Genomic DNA, 23,170 nt, shown 5'->3' with positions numbered 1-23,170 from the left:
TTCAAAAAGAAAACTATTCCCCAATACAGATGCAACTGTCTGACTATTTTTGTGACCTAGTGAATAATCAATTATATACATTCCTAGCTTTCACTACATCCAATTCACAGATACTGTCACACAATTTCAAAAATTTTAGAATATGATCACATCAACCTATACAGAGAGTAACAACAAAACGTTTTTGCTTCCAGCAAGATCAGTATACACAGTACCTTAAGGATGCTTTGGCACTGGGAGAAATCGCTGTTTGGGTGACTTTGCTCATACAACTTTTGCAATAGTAAGGGAATCCCATTCCATTTTGCTTGTTTATCTCTTTCCTTTAACAAGGCCTCTGTGATCTGCAATGAAAAAAAATACAATATACTTGTGTCCCATGCTTCACACTCAAGAATACCAACTCATAAATTATATCCCCTCAGAATATTAGTATTAGAATACCACAGAAAAATAGTTTATTGCAGACAGTACCACTATAAAATCCAGTACCTTTTTCCATGTGACAATTTATCCAGCACTGGTAGCTGCATAATCTTACAAACGGACAAAGCATCTTAACCAGGATACCTCTTGAAGTGCAGATATCACTTAAAGTGCTTAATCTTGTTCCTTTTTTTGATACTGATCATATATTTTAATGGGACATTAGTCTCTAAACACTTCCATCACTAAAGCTGTGATTTACTGACACATCAAAAATTACACTAGCCTAAAACAGAGAGAATACTGAAGATGTAAAAACTTCATTACTTTGTTACATGCAACCAGTAATGAACATTTTCTCAGACAAGTCCCTGAAACTGGTACTAGTCTTAGCAATGGCTCAAAACACTAAGATTTAAAAGCTGCTTCAGAAGAACATGTCAACAATGCAGCGCAAATTTCGTCTGTAGTCTTGGCTGGTTACATAGGAGATTGACAACTAAACCAGTAAGAAAAGAACACTGGTGTTATCATCTGGGAAGCTGCCTGCAATCACACACACACACACACACACACACACACACACACACACACCACCCACGCACCAAATTTAGCACCTGTGAAAAAGTTTTTGCAAACTTTCTCCAGCTCTCCCCCTCCTCTCCAAAATATAAAAACCCTTCTCAATATTAATCACAATATTTTATGTTTGAAAAAAAAATCAAGTAGCAGCAAAAGACTAATGAATATTTTGCTTAGAGTGTCCAAGAATCCCTGGCAGGTATTCTGAAACCTAAACATCTCCAGGTTGCTTCCAGCAGATGCTGTAAAGCATCAACAAGGTTCAACAAAGTTCATCATCTACTTAAAGGTGACCAAAATTTAACCTCCTTCTTTCTCTCTGCATCTTCATCAAAGGAGTTGGTTGAAGTGTGGTGCTAATAATGCCAAGGTCACGGGTTCAATACCTGAATGGGCCACTTGCTTGAGGGTTGGACTAGATGATCTCCAGAGGTCCCTTCCAACCTTACCAATTCAGTGATTCTATACCTAGATCAACACTGGAATAGGGGTTTATCCTTGTACGGAAAGGTAAGGTGACAATAATTGCAGTTAGCAAAATTTCCAGTGGGTTTTAGCAAGGCTTTTGTATACCCCTGCCCCCCCCCCCAAAAATCCATAGCAAGACTGCAATTTAAGTCAGAATTTATGGATTTTCTCTTAGACCTAAACATTCAAGCTGCTCTCATCCTGTATCAATCACTCCTTTAATCTTTTCCAGTTAACTTGTGTTGTTTCCTTTGCAGTCTACTTAAATGTTCATTGTTAACAGTTAACACCCAGGAAATCTTGCTGTTTACTATTTCAATCAAGGCATCCTTCTCAGCTATACAGGAGTGTACAATTCCAAAAGGTCATTCAGTACTGACTAAACTACTATATGCAAATATTTCTAATTGCTGACTGAGAATTTAACTGTCTCTCTCTCTGACTGTAAGACTGCATACAGGATGATCAGGACACTGATGCTCACACATCAGCTCAGACTGGTAATTTAGCTCCTATGCATCCTCTTGTCTTCTTCCCAAATTCCCAAATACTTAGGGCTCCTCTCCTGATGAAATAAATGCAAATCTTTTGAACAGTTATGGTTAACTAAAAACTTCAAGGCTCTGAAATATCAGTTTTCCTTACTGCAAGGAGCGACTGGAGGCAGTATGAATAAACTCAGGACAACTTCTCTAATTTAACTTTTTCTGATTTCCTACTTCTGAATAAGATTAATCAACCAGCATTGTTGGTGAATGACACAGAATTCTTTCTAAGGAGACTTATCCTTACGAGAATTACCAGAACAGAAACAGAAAGTCAAAATGGCCTCTCATCATTTCGACTGAGATTAATGAGACATTTCCTTTAAAGTCAGAAGCTTCTACTTCTCCCTATAATACGCAGAACAAAAAAAAAAAAAAAAAAAAAAGGCAAGAGGAACTTATCACTACACCATCTCCGGTGTGGGAGGGGTAGAGAACCCCATGAGCTGCAGGAAGAACAAGATTAATTGCTGGGTAAAGTGCAAAGAATGCACAGCAAAATGCCAGGGAAAGAGTCCAACTATGCGGTTCCAACCGATGTGAAAGATACCACATTCAGAGATGATGTGCATGGCTGCAATCTGAGATTCCAGCGGCGCCGCTCAGAATTCAGTACCCAAGTGCTCTCCGCTAAAACCAAATGCTCTTAATCACTGTTAAAAACTTGTTTGGGTTTATCATTTGATTTGTTAATCATATCTACGCTTTTTGGATTGCGGTAGGATCCATCTCCATTCTCATTTCTATACCAACAGGTCTTCCTTGCCCTTCATCAAACTCCGAGATGTCACTCGCCTTAATCCGCAGAAAACATTCAGAACTCAAATTCTGAAAGACTGAAGCAAATGTTTACTTGCTCTCATCTTCTCGTGACTGCTTTCAAAAAAGTTTCTATCTCCCTCTCTCTCGATTTAACACATGCCTTTGGTTTCATTACTAGCTCTAGTTTGTGGTCCCTATTCTGTGTTTATGAGGCTACCATGGCTCTGAATATTTCCATTGTGGTGGGGGTGGTATTTGCCAATGCAAAGATTTTGGATGCTGTTGAGGGATTGAAATCCAATTAAATTCTATGGAGCTGTCTTTGTTTGCAGCCATTTGGGGTTTAAATATGCATCTCGTGATTTCTGTAATAGCAGCTAGTTAATAGCTTTCATATATAAGCAAAGTTAATTCCTTTCTTGCTCTTTTTAAGCAGATACTAGTGAACGGTCATCAAAATTAGCACTAGGCCTCTGGGGCCCTCTCTCTTCGACATTTATTTAGTTTCATCTCACCCAAATGAGACAAGTCCAGTCTAACACCAATTTCACAGAACATTTCTTCACTTACTGAATGGCTCTGGATAAAACTTCTGGATTTAAGACATTATCTAATAAGAACAGGAGGTTGCAGAAGCTCAGCTGGAAATGGTATCAATAAAACAAAGGGTCTACCTAACAGACGGCTGCAGGGATTACAGCTGCCATGCCTTACTCACATTAGAAAGAGAAGAGAAAGGAGTAAGTACCAATTATGGAGAAAACTTAAGTATCAAAATTTCCCTACCACCTAGTTAACTGAACTGGTACAAAAAGCAAGACATCACACAGTCATTTCTCAGAAGTTTGCCTTAACAGTTCCAAGTTTTGAAATATAAACCAAGAAACGTTGGGACTGGCATGTTATGGCCCTCCTGAACATGTTACACTCTCAAACAAGAAGGCACAAAGCTTTCAAACTACCTAACATATAGTCCAAAAAGGTCTGTACTAATGCCAATTTTACATTCACAGTTTACTGAATGCTGTTCATCAGTCAAGCCTAACCAGATATTAGTCATCTCCCCTGCTCCAATTGTGCTATGGAAGCTGTGTCAGCATGGTTTTGCTGGAAGGGCAAAGACTTTTGAGAGGATTAAAGTATAAAGCTAAAATGTGTCATCAAGCCCATGCAATGTAGAGCAGACACAGTGCTTTTCTCTTTAATGTCTTCCAAGTCTTTCTCACTGCTCACTATAGGAGAGTACTTTAACATAGTATTTTCTGAGAAGCTGACGTTTCAAAAGGCAAAAATATGAACTCAGGTTCCCAAGCATCCACCACTAAAGGATTCATTTTGTGATGTGTCTTAATTGTAAAGCCTATCATTTGCATTTTTTTTAATTCAAGTTTTTCATGGCATTAAGCTAGAGCAAAAAATCTTTAAGGGAAAAACTGAGTTTCCAGTCTCAGCACTTTTCATGACCGCTTTTTAAATATATATTCAAAGGTTCTGGTAGTTTAAGAAGGAAAAAAACAGAGGCATAGGATTATGGTTCTCAAGGAACAGATACAAGTGCAGGTACATACTTTAAATAAAACCAAAGCCCTTCCATATCCTTTCCTTCAAACCTTTTAGCCCGTGCCTCTAAAACAAGAAACTGTAATATTTGCGCAATGAAATATTTGCTTCCTAAGTTATTATTGCTCCCCAAAATATTAGCCTTTGACACACCAACAGAAAAATTATTCAGTATTTTGAGGTGTTCTCAGTCATCTCTGTTCATTTTTACATTTTCCTTTTCAGTCACTAATGGATACGCATCAGTCTGGCTAAGTTCTCTTTCCTCACATAACTTTTCAAAAAAAAAAAAAAAAAAAAAAAACTATAATCAAGGCAAAAGCCCCCAGAATTATTATTTTAACACGACAGCAGTGTACAGAAATAAAACTGCAGGACTATAAAGTGATTCTGAAAAGTATTTAAAGGGAGAAGCAGTGAGCTGCTACTTTGCAACCATAGAATAGTGTTGCCAGTTATGAACAGAGTCTTTTACATGTAGCTTTGAGTCAGAAGCTCTAAACAGGTGATATTAAGCTGGGGAGAAGTTCATATAGGAACATCTGCCCCCAGTCCTTTCTCCCTGTAAGGGAGACCTGAACTGATAGATCCCTCAAGTGTGAGGCAACTTTCTCACTTTTTTTACTACTGTTTCCACATTCCCTTCAAGTTTGGATTGAATCTGTCATTTTTTCCTCCTGACAACCTGAAAGCAGAGCTTCATTCCCAACCAAGAGACATGGCATCCTAGGACACAACCTGCATTAGCTTCTATCCAGGTCTCTAATCTACATCTCCAAAGCTCTGCTATCTGATAGCCACCCAGGCAGTCTTCTCCAGGATTGGAGCTGCTGATGGTTCCGTCTTCTCTGAAAACTCCAGACATTCATTGTGATTCTGACAACTGAACTCTTGTAGTTACTGAAGTCTCTCTGATGAGCTAGTTGTACCAGGGAAAACCTCAATCACAAGCTCCCTTTACAGGTTACACTTTGAAATCTCCTACCATGTCACTAGTTTTCAGGGTTACAGACAGCCAAATGCCTTAGCACTTGAGCATTTTGCTTTGTATTTCCTTTTTAGTGGCTAACCATTGCCACAACTCCCAAACAACTGCTCCACCCACTAGCACCAGAAGAACAGCTAGTCTGTCAGAATAAAGACAAGGTCTCAAGAAAAGCCAGTGTTTGAGAGCAGAACAACTCCAAAATAGATCACACCAGTAGTTCTTCAGCATCAAGGAAACCACAACAGAATAGGATGGGCTCCTGATACTTGTTTTCGATCTTACGCTCAGAGAAAAAATAAATAAACATAAAAAATATTAACTCATCAGCGATTACTCTTTAGTTGCCTAAAAAGTTTCCTTTACGACTCATGTTGAAGAAAAATAAAATTTGTAGGGGTATCTTAGAAAAATCAAAGGTAAGAAGTCATCACAGGTACAATAGGTTTTTTTCCAACTCACCTTTAGTCAAGCAAAATAAAGACCACTGAAGCCTATCACTAGCACTTTTTAGCGTTTCTAGGACGTGACAGATGTCTGCTCCCAGCTGCATAAAAAGTATGTCCAGGCTTTCTGATACTAGTTAGCTGTCCTCCGCTGAAGATACACAAGCCTGCTAAGACCAATACAATTAGGCCTACTAAAGTGGATTATAGTCACATGATTTTTTTTAAAAAGGAGAAAACAATATTACTTAGAAAATAAAATATTTCCTAATATTTTAGGAAAACAACAGCTAGAAGGAAAACTATTGCAAACTGCTGGTAACCTATAATGGTAAGACCTGGAAATTTAGATGTTTGAGGCAGAAAATGTCTTCCTTTCACAGACAGGTTTTTCAGAGTAGATATGGACTATACTGCTCAGGGAAGCCATTTATTCCTCGGAATAACAGATCATGAAATACAGCTGGAAAAACTGACTTTTTTTTCCCCCCATTCTGATCATTTCAGCTAAGCCTTGGCAATCTTGAGAGAGTGAGACACCAGTGCTGATCTGTTCTTGGTACCACACCAGAATCAAAACACCAGTTTGCCAACAAACACTGGCTAATCCATTATTACAATTTTGTTTACAAGGATTCATGCAGCTATACCTAAATGTTTTCTAGTTTCACACTATATTCATACTTTTAACAGTTGGCTTGCACCAGATGAAGTGTGTGCCCTTTTGCTAAGAGGATAAACTCCTGTTTTGAGCTTGATCAGCTGCACCAAAATGTTTCTTTGCCTTCATTCAACTGTAATGTAAACCCCTTCCGGTCTTATTTACAATGTCTGTGTGCATGCAACAAAACTGTGCCAGGAAAGGGAATAGAGACCAGCCAGTCTGGAAGCAGTATCTTTCATTATTACGAAATATGTGTCGCTTCTGGAAAGTTGCTCTGCTTCTAGTTTACTAATATCCACAAACACCTTTTCACATGATCTGTACTCAGTACTAGCGCAAACCTTGATACAAGGTTGTGTAATCTGACACTAATAGTTGATGCTTGTATAACGGGTGGCAGCTGATGCTAACAATAGGGCAAAAATTGATATATTAATAGATAATGGAGATATCTACTAACATCTGTTTTACTTATCAATCTTATAATTATTAATAATAAGGCAAACAGAACAACCAAAAAAACAGCTGTGGCTGCTGCTAGGTGAGTACAGCAAGAACCCAAGACAAGCAGATTTTAGAGATCTAGCTGGCCTCAAAACTGCCATACTGTGTTGTGTTGGCTGTTGTTGTCAAAAATATTTTTATGTGTCCTGCTAAGATCAGATGAGTGAACTTTCAGGTGCATATCTGAGAAAAATTATCCTTACCAATCCAAGAATGAGCCCCTGCTTTCCTTACACAAAAAAAGAATTTGAGATCATCTAGAAAAAAGCGATTAGGACTTCATTCAATAAGAAATACCACAGTTGCCCACAGAAGAGTGCTAGCTATCTCCCAGAAATCAGCTATTGAAGTACAGTGACAATACCGTGCAATAACACTACTTAGATGGCATGCATCAGAATTCAGAGAGATTTAGGAAGACTCTTCTTTGTTAAGACCTTGAAAACGGCTTCTCCTCTTTGTACGGTATCAGAGATGCAGTCCACATGGCACTTGACCCAAAGCTTCCTTACAAAGGACAGGAAGAAAGATCTGGGAGAACATTCCCCTGACTTGTTCTGCCAGACCCCAACAGAGCAGTTTGGAAAGTTGATCTGCTTTCATGTATTTCACGAGCAGAATGAGTTGAGCCTCTTAAGAAAGGGCTACCATGCTGCTACTGAGGAGTCAACAGCAGGAAAATTACAGTCATTCTGATAAAAATAGAAATTAATGAAAAGTATCTGGGACTGCCTTGGACTTCTTCAAAATTACATCATAGTCTTTTATATTTTGATCTTCTACAATTAAAAAGAAGAAAAAACACTTCAAGGTAAAAGTACACAAATATATTTCAAAACGAACACTGCATCCAGTAAACATTTCACTGAACTTATTTACAGAGTAAAACAAATCACAGCTTCTAAAACACACTACTCACTTTAGCAACATTTATCAACTTCTTGACACGATGGTTCAGCACACTTACTTGCTTCAATGTCTCATATGTCCCATCTCCAAATAGAGACCCACAAACACACACTGGAGTCAAGTGCAGAATTCCCAAAGGTCCTTAATCTGCTGCTAAGTTCCAGAGACATTATTTTTACAAAGTTCAAAGCCATCCAAGGAGTTAATTTTTTCCTCGGTGCAAGTAATTTAATGACGTATTGCTACACACTTTCCAAGCACTGGGAAGTCTAGGCGTCCAAGCCTTAAATCTCTCCTTGCAGCAAAGCAATATTGGAAATATATTAAAAACAAACCAACAAAAAGCCCACAAACCCTGAACATAGCCATTACAAATAGGATGTAATGGGCAGATGTTTCCTAAGTTACTGCACAAGTAGTCATTTTCTTCTTCAGTTGTTTCAAACAAGCCATAAAAGCTCCAAATAAAAATATAATACCACTGCACTTCTGAAGGAAATCAAAGCCCACAGTCAAGGTCCCATCCAAATAGATAACACTGGTGCACAGTGTATTGTTACAGGCTTTTCTCACTGAAATTGCTACAGTTATGAGGGAAAGCATAGGCAAGTGTGTGGAGGTGGACAGGAGAGTTAGCGAAACACGGTACCATTGTGACTGTATGCCCTATGAAACACATTCCTAAAACAGTTCTGTGGAAACAGCTTATTTTAAAATAGACAACATCAGGGTTAAAATTATGTAGATTATTTGCTTTTCTTAAAACTAAGAACTAAACTGGTACTTGAGCGAGCAGTATGATAAGGACAAAAGAGCAATTAAAAATGACCTCCTGCTCTTTTACCTACCAAACCTACAGAACTATACATATTTATTTAGATGAACAAGTCTTCTCTTGTTAATTGATCTGAACCCTTGTTAATGGAGGAAAATACTCTGTTGCTTGCACTAATGCACAAAGAAATCCTGTTATTCTATCTCAACCCTTTAAATATACTTGAGCTCAACAAATCACTGTCTAAATATAAGCCCTTTATCTCCTCTCTAGTTTTCAAATCTTTGCATTATTTTATATTTAACCTGTAAAATAAATGCCACTTACTCTTCACAAAAAGTAATTAGCAGTTAGGCATCCGTGGGCAGCTTCTCAAAAAGCCAACAAAAAGCATGGACTATAGACAAGAATCTAGGTTAACAAGCCGATTTCACTTCTCAGTATTTCCCAATGTCATCAGCTGGGAAATATGATGATTGTGAATGGAGCTGGAAGCATTTCACGGAAAACCACCAGCAGAAAACCTACTCCATTTCAGAGCTAAAGGTTTCCTGAGCCGTAACGCTGTGAGGCTGCATTTGCCAATCGAGTACGCTTAAATTTCAACGCTGGGTTCAGTTCCAGTTTCAGGTGGACCTTCCTTTCTTCGCCCCACGGTCCCTACCAGCAGCCAAGGCAACACCAGAGAACGGCTCTCCTACAGCATGGCAAACGCTTGCCCTGCTCCACAATCTTCCTACAGAAAGGTGGGCGACAGGAAAGAGGGAAAGCGAGCAGGAAGACGTAGGGCATTTTTCTTCTCCGGGAGGCTGCAGGCCCATCGCTGCAGCGCCTGGCCCGACACCGGGCTGGCGGAGAAGAACGGGGAGCTCGGGAGCGCTCGGCGCCAGAGCCGGAGGCCGCCTTGCCGGCTGCTACTCCGAAACACAGGCTCGGCGGCAGGCGCCGCTCGGCCGGAGCTCCGGGAGAGGCCCGGCAGCCCCGAGCCCCGGCCAGAACGCCCGCCGGCGGTGCCGCCGGAGCGGGCCGCGCTGCGAGGCGGCCCCGCAGGCCCGGGCGCGGGGGTAGGCCCCGGGCGCGCGGGTAGGCCCCGGCCGGCCCGGGCCCATCTCTGCAGCCCCAGCGCAGGGCCCTGCCCGCGCCACGAGGGGCCCCGGCCCCGCCGCGGCCTCCCCCCGCCGCGGTCCCGGCCCGCCCCCGGTACCTGCGCCCCCCGCGTGAGGCCCCGGCCGCTGAGCTGCCCGTGCCGGAGCTGCGCCAGGATGTTGGTGGCCGCCCTGCGGGCTCCGCGCCGCCCGCCGCCGGGCCCGGCCCCCCCCGCCGCCGCCGCCGCCGCCGCCGCCGCCGCCATGGCCGCTCCTGCCGCTGGACGCAGACAAACAGGAAGCGCCCCCTCCCCCCGGCGCCCTAACGGAGCGGCGCAGGGGCCGCGCCGCAGCGCCCCCCGCCGGGCCCCGCGCGCGCCGCCACGCCCCGCCCCGCGGCTGCTGGGAAGCGTAGTCCAGCCGCCGGGCGTCGCGCATGCGCAGAGCCGCGGAGCCAGGGGCGGGTGGTGGCTCCCGCGCGCGGAGCATGACGGGAAGCAGGCGGACGGGGGCGCGAGCGGCGCCCCGCGGCCTCCCGGGGGGACGAGGCGGCGCCTGGGCACGGCCCGGGCCTCGCTCCCCCCCAGCTCCGCCGCCACGGGCCTGCCCGGAGGGGCCTTCCTGGGCGCGGGAGGGACTGTGAAACCCCGCAGCCGGGACCCGCGGGCCGGAGGCGATGGCTCGGCCCCGGCCGCGGGCTGCCGCGGAGGAGCGGCCCGTCCCACCCCGCCTCTCCCGCGCTCCCTCCCGTGCCGCTTCGGACCCGCCTCCGGCCGCGCAGCGCTGCGGCCTGGTTGGGGTTGTGCCGCGTTTCCACCTCTCCTCCCGCGCCCCCGTCCTCGCAGCGGCACCGCGGAAGGGCACGCGTGCCCTCGCCTCAGCTCGAAGCTCGGGTCAAAGCCCAGCATCTTAAGCAGCAGATGGTCAGCGGAGGCAGGGGCACGCGTTCCCTACTGCCAGCGGTGCCGTGGGAGCGGGGACACGGCCGCTCGTCCCAGCACGAGGCACAAGCAGCCAAGGGATGCTGCATAACCCCACCTGCTCCGCCTCTTGGTTTATCTGTCACGACGACTTTACCAGCCAGAATTGTCCACTGGTGGTCTAAACTTAGCGGATACACCTCTCCTCCTCCACAGGCCTAACAGGATTTATTGCACTCAGCATTAAGCTCAAGTGACATTTAGTAAAGCTTGTGTACTTACAAATCAGTGTCAGGCAACCTTGTGGTAAAACATCCTGCTGCCCAGGGCTGTGCAAGTAGCTGAGTGCATCAGTTTTTCGTCCTTCAGAGGACCATTGCAGGCACCAAACGACCACACCATGAATAACTTCAGGGAACTCCATTTGCAGACAACTTATTTTAGTTGAATAAGTAATGGGTCTGACCTCAAAAGATCTTCCCTGGCTTGTGGCTTGCAGGCTGCCTATTAGACCTCCTCCATACATCTTGTTCTGCATAACATCCAGAAAAATCAGGGCAGATGGAAATCAACACCCGTTTCACCACAGCAGCCCAAAATACTGTAAAATCTGTTACTTCAACTGGAATCCTAGAACAATTAGCTGCAATTCGTAAGTGTCCTGCCTTGATAAATTCCTTTATTACATAATTTAAGATCCTTATTAGGCAGGCACATGGAGAACAGTCATTATTAATCAAGCAAGATTAGAAATAGCCTGATCACATTAAAATAATATGTTTATTTCCTTTAAAATACTGACCTGGGCTTTATTACTGCTGGTTGAGGTGAGCAGTTCAGAAACTTGTGGGCAAAACTAAAATTCATAGCATCCAAAAAGCTTCTTGAGTCAAACAGAATGAACCATGAAAACAAAATTCATGAATTTGCGAAGAGGCTAGACCACAGGATAGGCTTTCATGACAAAACTGTTCCTTCCCGTGGAAAAAAGAGAATAGGCTGGATTTATAGCACCTACTTTGGTAGGTCACATTCTCCACACCACAGCAAGACATCACAAATACTCCCACAGGGTTAAAGAACCCAAGGCAAAGGAAGCAGGAAGTCTGCTGTGAGGGCAAAGATGACACACGTCCTTGGGGAGGAGTTCTTGAGCACACTGTTGGCAGCTCCAAGTGAGCTGCGAGGCGATGATGGCCCCCTACGGACTAAGAACTATCATGGGTGGCTGTCCTTCTCCCGTACTTGCTACAGCCTCACCTAGACATTTAGAACTGCTGTCACCTGTCTGACAGAGCAGCTCAGCTGCAGTTTATGGCAAGACAGCAACTAATGCAGCAAAAGGCCTGAATAACAAAATCACAACAGATCTAAATGCAGACCTTTGTACAGTAAAGACAAATAGAATATGAACTAAGAATGATAGAAACTATGAGAGATACTAGAGATTAACATGTCACTTAGAAGCACTGCCTAACCATCTGTATCCCTCACATGTCAGGTGATGGGATCCAGAAGATGTATTTAGAAGTTTCACAGTGTCACATCTTATATCACTACTCTCCACCATGAATAATGTGGAGCCTGCTGTTGAGCCCTTCTTTGTAAAAATCAGGATCTGCTAATGGATGACTTGCTGTTCAGATTAAACACTGCATCTGAAGAAAGGCAAACATGGCAATCTTCACTTAATACATTCACATTGCCTCACAGATGCAAAAGGCGGCTCTCAGTCCACTTTCCTGCTGCTCCCTTCCTCTCCCAATTTTTTTTCCCCGTATAGGTACGTTTTCGCCACGAATTCATGTGAAGGAGTTACTCATTTTCCTTTATCCTCTCCTTGAGCAGTTCTACTAAAATAGTCGTTCCCAAGATCCTCATTTGACCTTTCATCAATCTAGCCACATCTATAGCCTCTCCAAGCCACATCAAGTCTAAACAATTACCTTTGAAATATTCAAAAAAAAAAAAAAAAAAAAAAGAAAAAAAAAAAAGAAAAAAAAGAAAAAGAAAAAAGAAAAAAGAAAAAATCTGGCCTCAAATTGTGTGGTCTTTCTTTCTTTTATGCTGCTTACACTGGAGAAAAGAAAATAATTACAAAGGTGTTTCCAGCAACAAATGCTAAATTTGGTTTCTGTGCTAACTTTCACAGCTCTACCAACTCCGCTATTTGCTTCAAGCCTTTGACAGATATCACAAGTATGTACTGTAGGTGGGACCTTTTGAGTTCTGATCTGCCTCATTTGGAAACCATCCAAAATTGCCAATATCCATGTGTGTTTCACACACATCTCATTTTGGATTCCTGACAAAACTCCTCCACGTTCTATTAACACAACCAAGTGCTCACCACATTGTTTGACTGGAGCTCTCCCTCCAGCTGGAATATGCCAAAATAGACCCACCATCTCTTCCCACAGATGTCCTTCATTGTGAGGCTCCTGGGAGAAGAGGTAGTAAAAGACAGTAAATTTTAAATCTGTTTTCTCAACTAATTTGTAATTGTAATTCTGGATTAGTTCTCACTAAGAGTAAAATCTCTTAACTTAGACATAAATGAAATAGAATCTGATCTCTAATGGCACAAACAGGCACCATCATTTCATCCTACCATTCCTTAGAAAAAGCTTCCCAAACACCTGTCTTTCATCATGCTGTCTAAAAAAACGTAACTTGTACACAGGTCACTAGGGTTTAAGCATGCCATTTGCCCTTTAGCAGCAAGCCCAAATCACAGAACCTTCCCCAAAAAACAAACCACCACCACAAACTTTACTAAGGATCTTAAGAAATTACATCAAAGATTGTTAAAGTAAGTCTTCATAAGCTGGCAGTCACTCCCAAATGTTGTAGCAGGCCAAGATCTGTTGTGAAGATGACCTTAATCTGACTCATCCCATAACACCTACTACAATCCAGTCTAATCACTCACAGTGAAAAGTGGCAGTGGGCAAACACCTTTAAGATCAAACTGAGCTGAGGAAAGATCTTACTGCCTAAGCCTACTACCCCTCAGTTCTGCTACTGGAGCCACTACTGAGGATACCAAAATGCTTTGGTTAGCAGAGATCTACTGTTTTGGCATTCTGCAGCCTATCCCCCACATCCTTCGTTTCCCCCTAGTGCATGGGTGAGGCAATGCAGATTACCCACATTGAGTGCCCTGTGAAGCTGTTGGTGAATACTCGTATTCTGTCGTTCTACAAACTACACAATAGGTGGCATGTGAGGTACGAAGAAATTGTGGGAAAAAAGCCCCCGTAACACAAAATATAACCTTATGGTTATAATGAGTCACTTGCAAAAACTCCTGCTCTTTCTAACAATGCCTCAATTCTAGGAGACTCTGCTTATTATCTGCCTGCAATAGTTGCATCAAGATACTCAGATCTTCAAGATATTCACAACAGAGTGCAAGACAAGGCTGCAACACTCAAGAGCCATACACTAGATGCCAGACTGACATCATGGTGGCAGGCAAAACACAGAGGCAAACCCAAATCAGCATTAGATGGCACCCAAAATAGTGTTAGATGCAAACCCAAACCATTAACATACCTGAGCTACTAGGGTGCACTTTAAAGCTGCCAGAGAACAGCTGTTAGATACAACAATAAGGCAGCAGTGGCTGGCCACAAATGGGGAGATAAGACTCTTCTGGCTGTTTAGCTAGTAATCTAAACTTCTATATAGGCCTGTAGACACGATCTTATTGATGTCCAAACGTCGACTTTAAACTACCGATCTGGGGCCTCTGCCATTGATTGTAACTTTCTTGTGCTTGTTCCAGATTACTCACCTTTCAGCAGGCTTGAACGAAGTCAATCATTTTTTCTGCCTTAAAAAAAAAGCAAACAAGTCTTCTTAGTACCAATTCAAGTAAACACTACTGATTTCTTCCCTTCTAGTTACTGCATGCACCTGTTGCAAATAGACACTAATAAGAATACATACAAAGCTTTCATTTGTCAAGTCAACTGAACACCATCAAGAGGTTTCATTAACACAGGTACAAACAAAACATTTCACTTGTTGAGGAAAATAAAGGAAATGCAGCTTGGTTTCCATTAAAGGAAAGATCCTAGGGAGCTCTCCCACTTCCTGCTGCAAGAAGCACCTTACAAACTGTAGTTCAGCTGTCTCCTGCAGCAAGGGAGAGTGGCATTTCAGTCTGAAGCAAGTCCATTTCCAACATAGCCTTATGCATGCCACACATACAGCTAAGGTAGTCCATCCTGAGGCCAACTTTACTGACTGGGGTGGCTGCTGTAGATTTGGGCAAGTGAGGCCTTAAAGGGAAGTTTAGGAGAGGAAAGAGGAAAAAATTTCACAGGAGAAATACATCAGATTCTGAGAGAAGGAACAGAGTGCTACTGCAGGGATTGAACAATCAAACTTTTGCTAGTCCATGCTCCACCTCTATTTCCAGATGACATTACCTAGACACTTACTGAAGAGATTTCAGGTAGATGGTATTGACCCACATTGATTCTACATCTGTATGTCACAAGCCCTTTCCTTCCTCCATGCCACCCCTTGATTCTTGAAACACCCTTCCCCATACTAGAGATGCAAGCTGAAATTTTTAGATCATGAACCAAAAAGGTTTTCTTGACTGATCATAAATCTCTCAGGCTAAATATGTATTCACATAGAGACCACTAACGAAAGTGGAGGATGTCACAGTGGAGACTTGTCATCTCAGACGTGAAACTAGAGCTAGTAACCCAACGCTTTTTCCCTACAGGCAGGGAACAGCTAAGGTTCACTTTTATGGAGCAAAGTAAGCTGTGGACTCTGCAAGAGCTTGGAAAATTTCAAAAACAAACTCAATGAAATAAAGGTACATCTCAAACTGTAGACTTTTCTTTTTCTTTCTGCACATATTGCGTCTTAAGCAAACAACTGGTTTGAGATAAGCAACTTACAGCATTAACAGCTGATCATCTGAATCACATTTTATGAACCTGTTAATAGTAGACTAATGAGAGGCTGTTTTACTTCATAACAGAATTCACGAGGCATGACTTTTTCCATTATGAAACTATAAATTCCCAGAGTCTGAATCAAGTTCAATAATTTAAACTGATAGTAAAAACAGAATCAGGTGTTGTCTAGGAAGACCTGTCCCAGTACTGAAAGTTTGGAATTAAAAGATTGACTGGGGCAACTCAAGAGGGAGTATGTTTTCTTCAACTTAGAGTTTCTTTTCTCTCTGCCACTCTCTGAAGAGGCATCTACAGAGTCTTGCACACTTTCCCCTTCTTTATGGTCTGAAGATCTTTTTAAAGTTAATTTCTTGTTTCTCTTCAATGAGTAGAATTCTCGCATCAAGTCTTCTACCTCCCACTGCTCTTCCTTCCGCTTCCTACAGCAATGTAGTGCAGCAGGGTCTATAGGATGAGCTTCAGTGTTAAAGATGTATCCTCCAGCATTCAAGATGCATTCCCCATATGGAGTAAGCACCACATCAAAGACTGACCCATCATTGTGAATGAAGTTGTCTGGGTCAAATAGCAGATACAAGTATTTCACTGTTTCAGCCAAAAAGAAGGATTCCATGCGATTATCCAGTCTGTGGTCTCTCAAGTCTTTGATCTGCAAGAGAAGAAATCCAGTGGATTACACTTTTTCTAAATCAAGGCACAAGAAGTCATGAACTTTGGGGGAAAGAAAAACCAGCTTGCAATTCATATAATTTAAAGAGCAGAATATGACAGCAATCATACACATGCAAGCATTTCAACTAGTTCTCAGATGCTTGGAATTAGCATAGACTAATGATAAGGAACAGGAAAGTAACAATCAGGAGAAACATATTTCCTACACGGGTAAGGAGTGGAAAAGTGAGTAATCTTCCTATCATTTCCCCGCCTAAAAAAAATTTCCATGGCTCTTACCTACTTGCCCAATCACAAGACCTAATTCCCAATATTTATAAGCATTTTTTTTTGTATAAGAGATTTCAAATATGCTATCAAACTCTGTTATTAACAGATTTTGGGGAAATCACTCACTACAATTCTCTTGTGTTTGGTCAGATTTTCAAGATAAAAAGAGAAAGCAGAACTGCACAACTAATAGACAGAAAACATCTCAATTTTTAAAGAGCATACGAGCCTTTCTGCCAACTTGAGACATCCAGTATCTACCAAGATACAAGAGGTGGGAGAAGCTTCTGATGCTTTCCCATGTTTTGGATTCCAGTGCATCTGCTAGTGACAAATTTGACCCAGTTTTCAGGCTAAGAGGGAAGTTACTTCCAGAAACATGACCAGCATCACCAGATGAGCTTTACAGAGAAATACCAGGTGTTTATTTGAAAAAGAAGTCATGTTTCAACCTAAGATATATACTGACTTGACAGCAAAATATCACTCATGAGAAGGCTTTCTAGCTAAAAGCTGATTTTTAGCAGCTACACTTACTGTTGCAAATCCACAGTCCACCTTGCTGATTTTCTCAATAGACTCCACTGCATCTCTTCCCAATTCTAAGAGGATGGGGTCTCGGGTTGCACGGTACAGATACATCGCACTCTCAATCAGCTCTGCAAAAATGCAGTTGCAAGCGTAAAAAAAAAAAAAAAAAGAAAAAAAATCAAGATAAGATGTTCCTTGTACAGACTAAAAAGTATTATTTTAAGATGGTTAGGTTAAGTGGCCTTTTTTTTTTTTTTTTACTTTCTCTGGCAGAGGAAATACAGAGATACCTTCTTTTCCTGAGGATTTGCTACAAAGGAAACTTACTCTAACCAGATTCCATTAACTCAGGTAAGACTGAAAAATAGTCCCTTCCCACTTTCAGGGAGGAGAAGGGGAGAGAGAGAAAAGGATTAAAAATTGTTTAAGAGAGGGGGAAAAACGAAAAAGGTGCTTCTAGATAGAATTACATACAGGATCCAAAATCTCAAACATCATTTTTAAATAGTACTGTAAACTACTGAAACAGGGGTATTTAAAACACTGCAAAACCAGGCATTACAGAATTACTCTACACGGACAACATATGCACTATATTTTCATTATTCACTAAAGAAGCAGTTTTTTTTTTTTGACGATATAATACATTTTAAAGATAATGCTGAGAATTTTTGGTAGAAGTGTCCAACGTGGATGTTACCTGAACATTCAAATTGAAAGAAACTCAATTTATGCTCATTTACAAATATAATCAAGTGTGAAATAAAAAAATAAAACTGTCAGAGTGGTAAAGAATAGGAAAAATATGAATCATTCCATTGCAGTATCACAGACAATATACAATCCTCTCATCTGCTGTACTTCAGTAGTGTTACTAGAATTAGTTTATTTAAGGAACATCAATCAACAGAACTGGAGCAGTCTATTCATACTCGCTTCCAATTCCTACATTTAAAGGATACAAGCAGTCACATTAATATTTTACACTGATTTAGATTTTCTGACATGAGATGTTTTGAATTCAAACACTTAAACATTTCAGATCCTACTGTGAACCTAATTCATCAACAGGCCCCCTTTATAATAGTAACACTATGGTTATCAAATCAAAATATGTAGTTTTGAACATTAAAATCACTAGTAAGATGCATGCAAGAACTAAGTCAAAGTAAAATTTGGGAGGCACCTTTGGAGGATAGGTATTGTCAACATTTGATCTCACTACCAGATCAACAGCAGAACTCTACATGCTTCTTATTTTATTTCTGCTTACCAGGCCTGAGCGGATACCCTTCTCTCTTCTCCACTGTATAGCCCTGAGGAATGTTGTAGAACTCAGGCAGTCCACCAAACTGCTTCCAAACAGTGTAATAGTTGAGGAAGGTTCGCATGGCATTATCTACATCTCCAATTAGGCTCTGAGAAAGAAGAAACAGTTAGCAAAGCAACATTTAACCAGAGAAGAAACAGCATAGCAATTGCCTAAATAACATTTCTACAGCCAAAGCAAGAGATGGTGACTGAAATGGGTTCTTCAGCAAGTCTGAATCAGTTAACTAATATTTAGACAGAACGCCTTAAGAATAGGTAGGACTGAAGAGAAATTAGCTGCTGCTTTTCTGTTCGATCATATTCTACATGTCTGAAGTAACATGAAGTCTCTTTGCTACTTAGTTTGTCACAGTAGAACTGCTCTCCTATCATGCTTAACAGGGGACTTCTCTACTGAACATAGATGAAGGAAACATCTGCTCTTCCACAGGCTCAGACTAACCAGAAGGAGTGAGGGTTATATTTTAAGTGTTCTGTATTAAGATGGACCCAAGACAGAGGAACAAAATTACTCTATGCTACTGGTATGACAGCTCTTACCTGTAGGCCTGGCCAGTAGGCCTCCAGAGACTGAAAAACAGGCATGGACACTGTTCCTTTGTACATCTGAACCCAGAGGTACCAGTCATCAAACTTTGTGTAATTTTTAATAGCTTTGTTATATTCTATGAAGAAACACAAAAGAGCAGGTAATTCAATATCTTCTCCTCCTACAGTCCCTCATGCAAAGTTTCTACAGGTGCAGTCAAGGATGTATTCTTGGGATTCATCACATAAAATGAACTACTCACCTAGGAACATGGACATCAGCTCCTTGTCCTGCAGGAGAATGGCTCCTTTAACAAGGTATTCAAAGTAGGAGTCCACCCCAGCCCCAATGCCAGCATCTTGAGCTACCCATTTGGCAGTTATCACATCAATGTGGTTACCAACCTGGAAGTCAGAGAAAGAGTAGAACAAATAAATTTTAAATGAAAACGAAACTAATTTTTAAATTCTTCAGATACAACGAAAACCCCAAAGTCAAAGCTGTAGAGGCTGGGAATATCCCTGTGCTCTTGTTGTGTTCTTGTTCTCTTCTTTAGGCTATTGTCAGGCCAGATATTAGACAAACCTTTTATTTAGTCTTGTGCAGCTGCCATTAGAAAAACTGCAATATCTAGTATAAGGCATTTGTTTCCAAACCACATCTGCTATGTAGCAGAACAATGGCGTTAACATTGGATTATGGCACTAAATGCAGAGACGTGGATGTTGCAGGTGCTCAGTAACAACGTTGAGCACACTACTTTCAACACAATTATTAGCACTGTGATTATTTAACCAGTACTGTGTTCACTCAGCTTATACATGTTTACACTTAAATTGCATCCCACATAAATATACAGAAAGCAAGCAAGCAAATTCAAACTTTGTTTCCTCACTCACCAGTCCAATATCTGAGCGATTTTTCCATAGTGCCTTCAGGGCCTTCCTGGCAACATCCTCGAACACTGGATCACCAGTAAGGTGGCTTAAAGTGGCAAATTCCACTATAAATGTACCTATTCCAGCAGTACAGGTAACTGGGGTCTCACCAGGGTTTACTCCATGCAGCAAGTTCACTGTTCCATAAGGCATCCCAGTTGGAGTCTGAAAAGCTGAAACATAATGTTTCTGGTTCAAATGAGTGTGTTCACTGTGGGCTCTCTGACAGCATTTAACAGATTGCTGGGCAAATCTGTGCCTCACATTTAACTGTACATACAGCAGCAAGAGATGGGCCTGGAGTCCCCCCAAAAGTACCCCCCCCCCAAAAAAAAAGAAAAAAAAAAAGAAAAGAAAGCGTAGCGTGATCCAGCCAAGGGCACAGAGAAGGGAATGTGCGACTGCTTTATGACTTAATTATTAAGCAGTGTCATCTTTATCAACCATACCAGTTACCTCAGAAGCTACAACACGCAATACAAAACCGCTAAGTTCTCACCAGGCAGAAGTTTGCGAGCTGCTTCCTCCGCCATCCTCAAGAGAGGTCCAGAGCACGGCCATCCCACTTCTACTTCAACACCAGCCTTCTTTGATAGCAAGTGAGCGGAGAGGAGACCACCCACCACTGGCAGGTGCACATGAAGAAGCCATTAAAGGACGTGGGGAAGGAGTAAAATCTGAAACTCGTGCTACGTTATCATGACACAGAGGCTGTCTACTATCACGTAACAAGTATGAGTTTATGTTCCATAAACACAGAGAAAATTAGAGTTGCAGAAACTGTCTTAGTAATATTTGACAGTAGAAAGAAAACAAGCATAACTAACAGTTATATTTCCCTGTCAGTGTCTTTTAGTAAGACGGAAAAAAGACAAATTTCACTTTACGTCACTCAAACATGAGATTAATAATTGCTATTCCAGAACAGTACATAAAACAAACAAACAAAACAAAATTACTTTGATGGATAATAGTAGCTCATTTCAGGGAAAAGAATATTTAGTCTGAAGCTTAAAACCTGGCACCAGGACAATGAAAGTGCTGTGTCTTGTTCCGTTTACACAGAGGAATAAAGCAGGAAGGTGATGCACAAAAAGAAAGGGGAAGTTAATCTGCTTTGGATTTTTCCTTTGCGTGTGCATGCCCTGTTACAATGCATTAGAAATTCATTTTGACTGCTACTTTGCATTATATTTGTGTACGGTTCAGAAACTTGTACGCAAAGAAATTCCTGTCTAAGCACCATGAAGAAAACTCAGCTCACCTCGAATGTTAGTTTCGAAGACAGATGCATTGACATCAATATCAAAATCCACCCCTTCCTGCAGCACATTGACAACTCTCTGGAACTCAGAAACGTTTCCCAAGATCTGCAGTGGGAGCAGGACAACAGAGAACATGGCTCAGAGTTCAAAGGATGATGGCATGGAAAAACAAAGGTGTGAGTCAGTGTTAGAGGGTAATTCTTGTTCGTCTGTTTTTTTTATTGTTTCGTGGGACTAGTATTTGTAGGAGATACTAAAAAGGCAAGTGTCTCATCTCATTTCAAACCCTTTGCTCCCCACGTTGTAGGTGCTCATCCCACAGCTAGGAGGTGTCGGAGACAGGGAGCTCTGGCCACCGGCCTCTTGCTGCTGGTGCGACGCGAAACGCAAAACCTCCTCGGTCGATTAATAACTGACTTTCAGTCACTGCAGCAGAGAAACCAGGGCAGCGGCGGGTCGCGGCCGGGAGCCGGCCGGCAGCCAGCCGGGGCGCAGCGCAGGGCGGCGCGGCGCGGCCCGGCGGGGACGGGGCAGCGGGCACGTCGCACTCACCAGCAGAGTGTCCAGGGCGTCGATCAGCGTGAGGGAAAAGCTGTACGGGGAGAGAAGGCGAGGTGAAGAGCGGCGGCGGCCGGGCCGCAGGCGGCCCCGCGGCGGCGGCGGCGGCGCCCCGGGCTCGGCCCCGCGGCCAGGCGGCGCGGCGCGGCGCCTACCTGCCCCAGGTGTCCTGCCCGTCGCAGGTGAGCGGCCGCAGCTCGTCGTAGGGGAAGGCGCTCTCCAGGTAGTGCTCGTAGGCGTGGTAGAACATGGCGCGCACCCGCTCCCTGCGGCACAAGGCTCAAGGCTCAGCCCCGCGCGGCGCGGCGCGGCGCGGCCCCGCTCGGCCCCCGGCCGCCGCCTCACCTGTAGGCCGCCACGTCAAGGCGGCGGGAGGCGCCGGCGGCGGCAGCGGAGCCGCCCGCAAGACGCAGCGCCCACAGGCACAGCACGCAGCGCAGCATGGCGGCGGCGCCGCCACCGCCCCGCGCCCCGCCCCCGAGCGCCAGCCAATCGGCGCGGTGGAGCCGGGCGGCGCACGCGCACTCCCGCGGGGCGCCGCACGGGGCCGCCCGACGCCTGCTCGCGGGCGCGAGCGCGGGCGTTTTGCCGCCGCGCGGCGGCCGGGCCGAGCCGGGCCGGGCCGGGCCGGGCCGGGCCGAGCCGAGCCGAGCTGTCGGGGGCTGCGGAGCCCCGCCGGCTTAGGGGCGGCTCTCCCCTGCAGCACACACGGACACATGCGCGTGTCTGTATGTGTACGTGTGCGCGCCTGCCTGTCTGTATTCGCGCGCGCGCGCACGGGTGAGCAGTAGCTGGCGGCTCCGCCGAGCGCCTTCTCTGCGTCGCGCTTCGGCGCTTCGGCGCTCGGGGGCCGCCAGAGTAGCCGGAGGGTGAGCTGCTGGCGTGCGCGACGCTGCCGAGCGGCCGGCGCGGCCGTGCTGGCTGCCTGCCTTCCGGGAGGAGCGGCCGGCCCGCCGAGCCCGCCGAGCCCCCCGCGCTTGACTGGTGGTGCCCCCCAGTGAGGCCGAGCAGTCTCGTGTTTAGACGTGCTGTGATAAAAGTCAGCAGCGCAGGAATTTGTTGCCAGTGCTTTAGTATGGAGGAGGAGATCCCTGTGCTGCTCCTGCTGGAGGCTGTGACGTTGTCACGGCATGGGGACTGGACATCCCGTGAGGCAGAAGTGAGCATCCCGCGTGCGTCGCGAGGCCGTGAGAGCAGGCCCTAGCGTGGCTGGGAACTACAGCGTGCTCGTGCGCGGGAGCTGGAGGTGCTGGCAGGACGGGAGATGTAGCCCTCAGACCTGAAAGTGGATATAATACCATGCTATCAAAAAGAACTTCGGAGAAAAGTTAATTCTTAATGTTACCACCTTCAGGAGTGAGCATGAGTTTCAGGACACAAAGCAGCTTATTTGTAATACTGATTCATAATTACAGTTCATTCCATTACTGTTTCGAAATTCATTGGTGTATTATCCGCCAAATGCAAAACATTGCATATTTTACTTAACAGAATG

At 43.9% G+C, this 23,170-nt stretch overlaps 2 protein-coding genes across 4 annotated transcripts in view; both read right to left on the bottom strand.

Annotated features, from left to right (window-relative positions):
* Window positions 1–9,944, bottom strand: part of TRPC4AP (transient receptor potential cation channel subfamily C member 4 associated protein) — a gene marked incomplete at its 5' end in the record, with an annotated part of 37,350 nt that extends 27,406 nt beyond the window's left edge. The window contains 2 exons of the mRNA XM_062589495.1: window positions 216–344; window positions 9,831–9,944. Coding sequence (XP_062445479.1) covers window positions 216–344; window positions 9,831–9,944 — 243 coding nt within the window. The remainder of the gene's footprint in view (window positions 1–215; window positions 345–9,830) is intronic.
* On the bottom strand, window positions 323–22,127 carry EDEM2 (ER degradation enhancing alpha-mannosidase like protein 2). 3 transcript variants are annotated; one of them, XR_009960101.1, is made up of 13 exons: window positions 22,021–22,127; window positions 21,831–21,941; window positions 21,670–21,709; window positions 21,117–21,222; window positions 20,352–20,477; window positions 19,814–20,025; window positions 19,177–19,318; window positions 18,926–19,050; window positions 18,327–18,471; window positions 17,060–17,181; window positions 15,560–16,229; window positions 14,431–14,469; window positions 323–344 (listed from the first exon to the last, which is right to left on the bottom strand). XR_009960101.1 is itself a non-coding variant. In XM_062589494.1 (11 exons), the coding sequence occupies exons 1-11, from the start codon at window positions 22,116–22,118 to the stop codon at window positions 15,735–15,737; spliced, it is 1,722 nt and encodes a 573-aa protein (XP_062445478.1). In that variant the 5' UTR covers window positions 22,119–22,127; the 3' UTR covers window positions 15,482–15,734. The 3 variants fall into 3 exon arrangements, 1 of the variants encoding a protein (XP_062445478.1); XR_009960100.1 differs by lacking the exon at window positions 323–344 and adding an exon at window positions 11,393–13,072; XM_062589494.1 differs by lacking the exons at window positions 323–344; window positions 14,431–14,469 and having other exon boundaries at window positions 15,482–16,229.
* Window positions 22,128–23,170: the final 1,043 nt, after the last annotated feature.

This window comes from Rhea pennata, chromosome 16 (genome assembly GCF_028389875.1).
Source record: "Rhea pennata isolate bPtePen1 chromosome 16, bPtePen1.pri, whole genome shotgun sequence".
Taxonomy (NCBI): Eukaryota; Metazoa; Chordata; class Aves; order Rheiformes; family Rheidae; genus Rhea; species Rhea pennata.
The sequence above is the reverse complement of the archived record's forward strand: the minus strand, read 5'-3'. Positions and strand labels throughout refer to the sequence as shown.

Bases quoted from the DNA above. Each gene is read 5' to 3' on its own strand.
- EDEM2 (XM_062589494.1), bottom strand. From the start codon at position 22,118: ATGCTGCGCTGCGTGCTGTGCCTGTGGGCGCTGCGTCTTGCGGGCGGC. The intron at 21,710-21,830 runs GTAGGCGCCGCG...CTCCCCGTACAG, and splicing joins GGGCAGGACACCTGGGGCAG to CTTTTCCCTCACGCTGATCG. The intron at 20,478-21,116 runs GTGAGCTGAGTT...TGCACCTGCCAG, and splicing joins CTTCGAAACTAACATTCGAG to TGGTGGGTGGTCTCCTCTCC.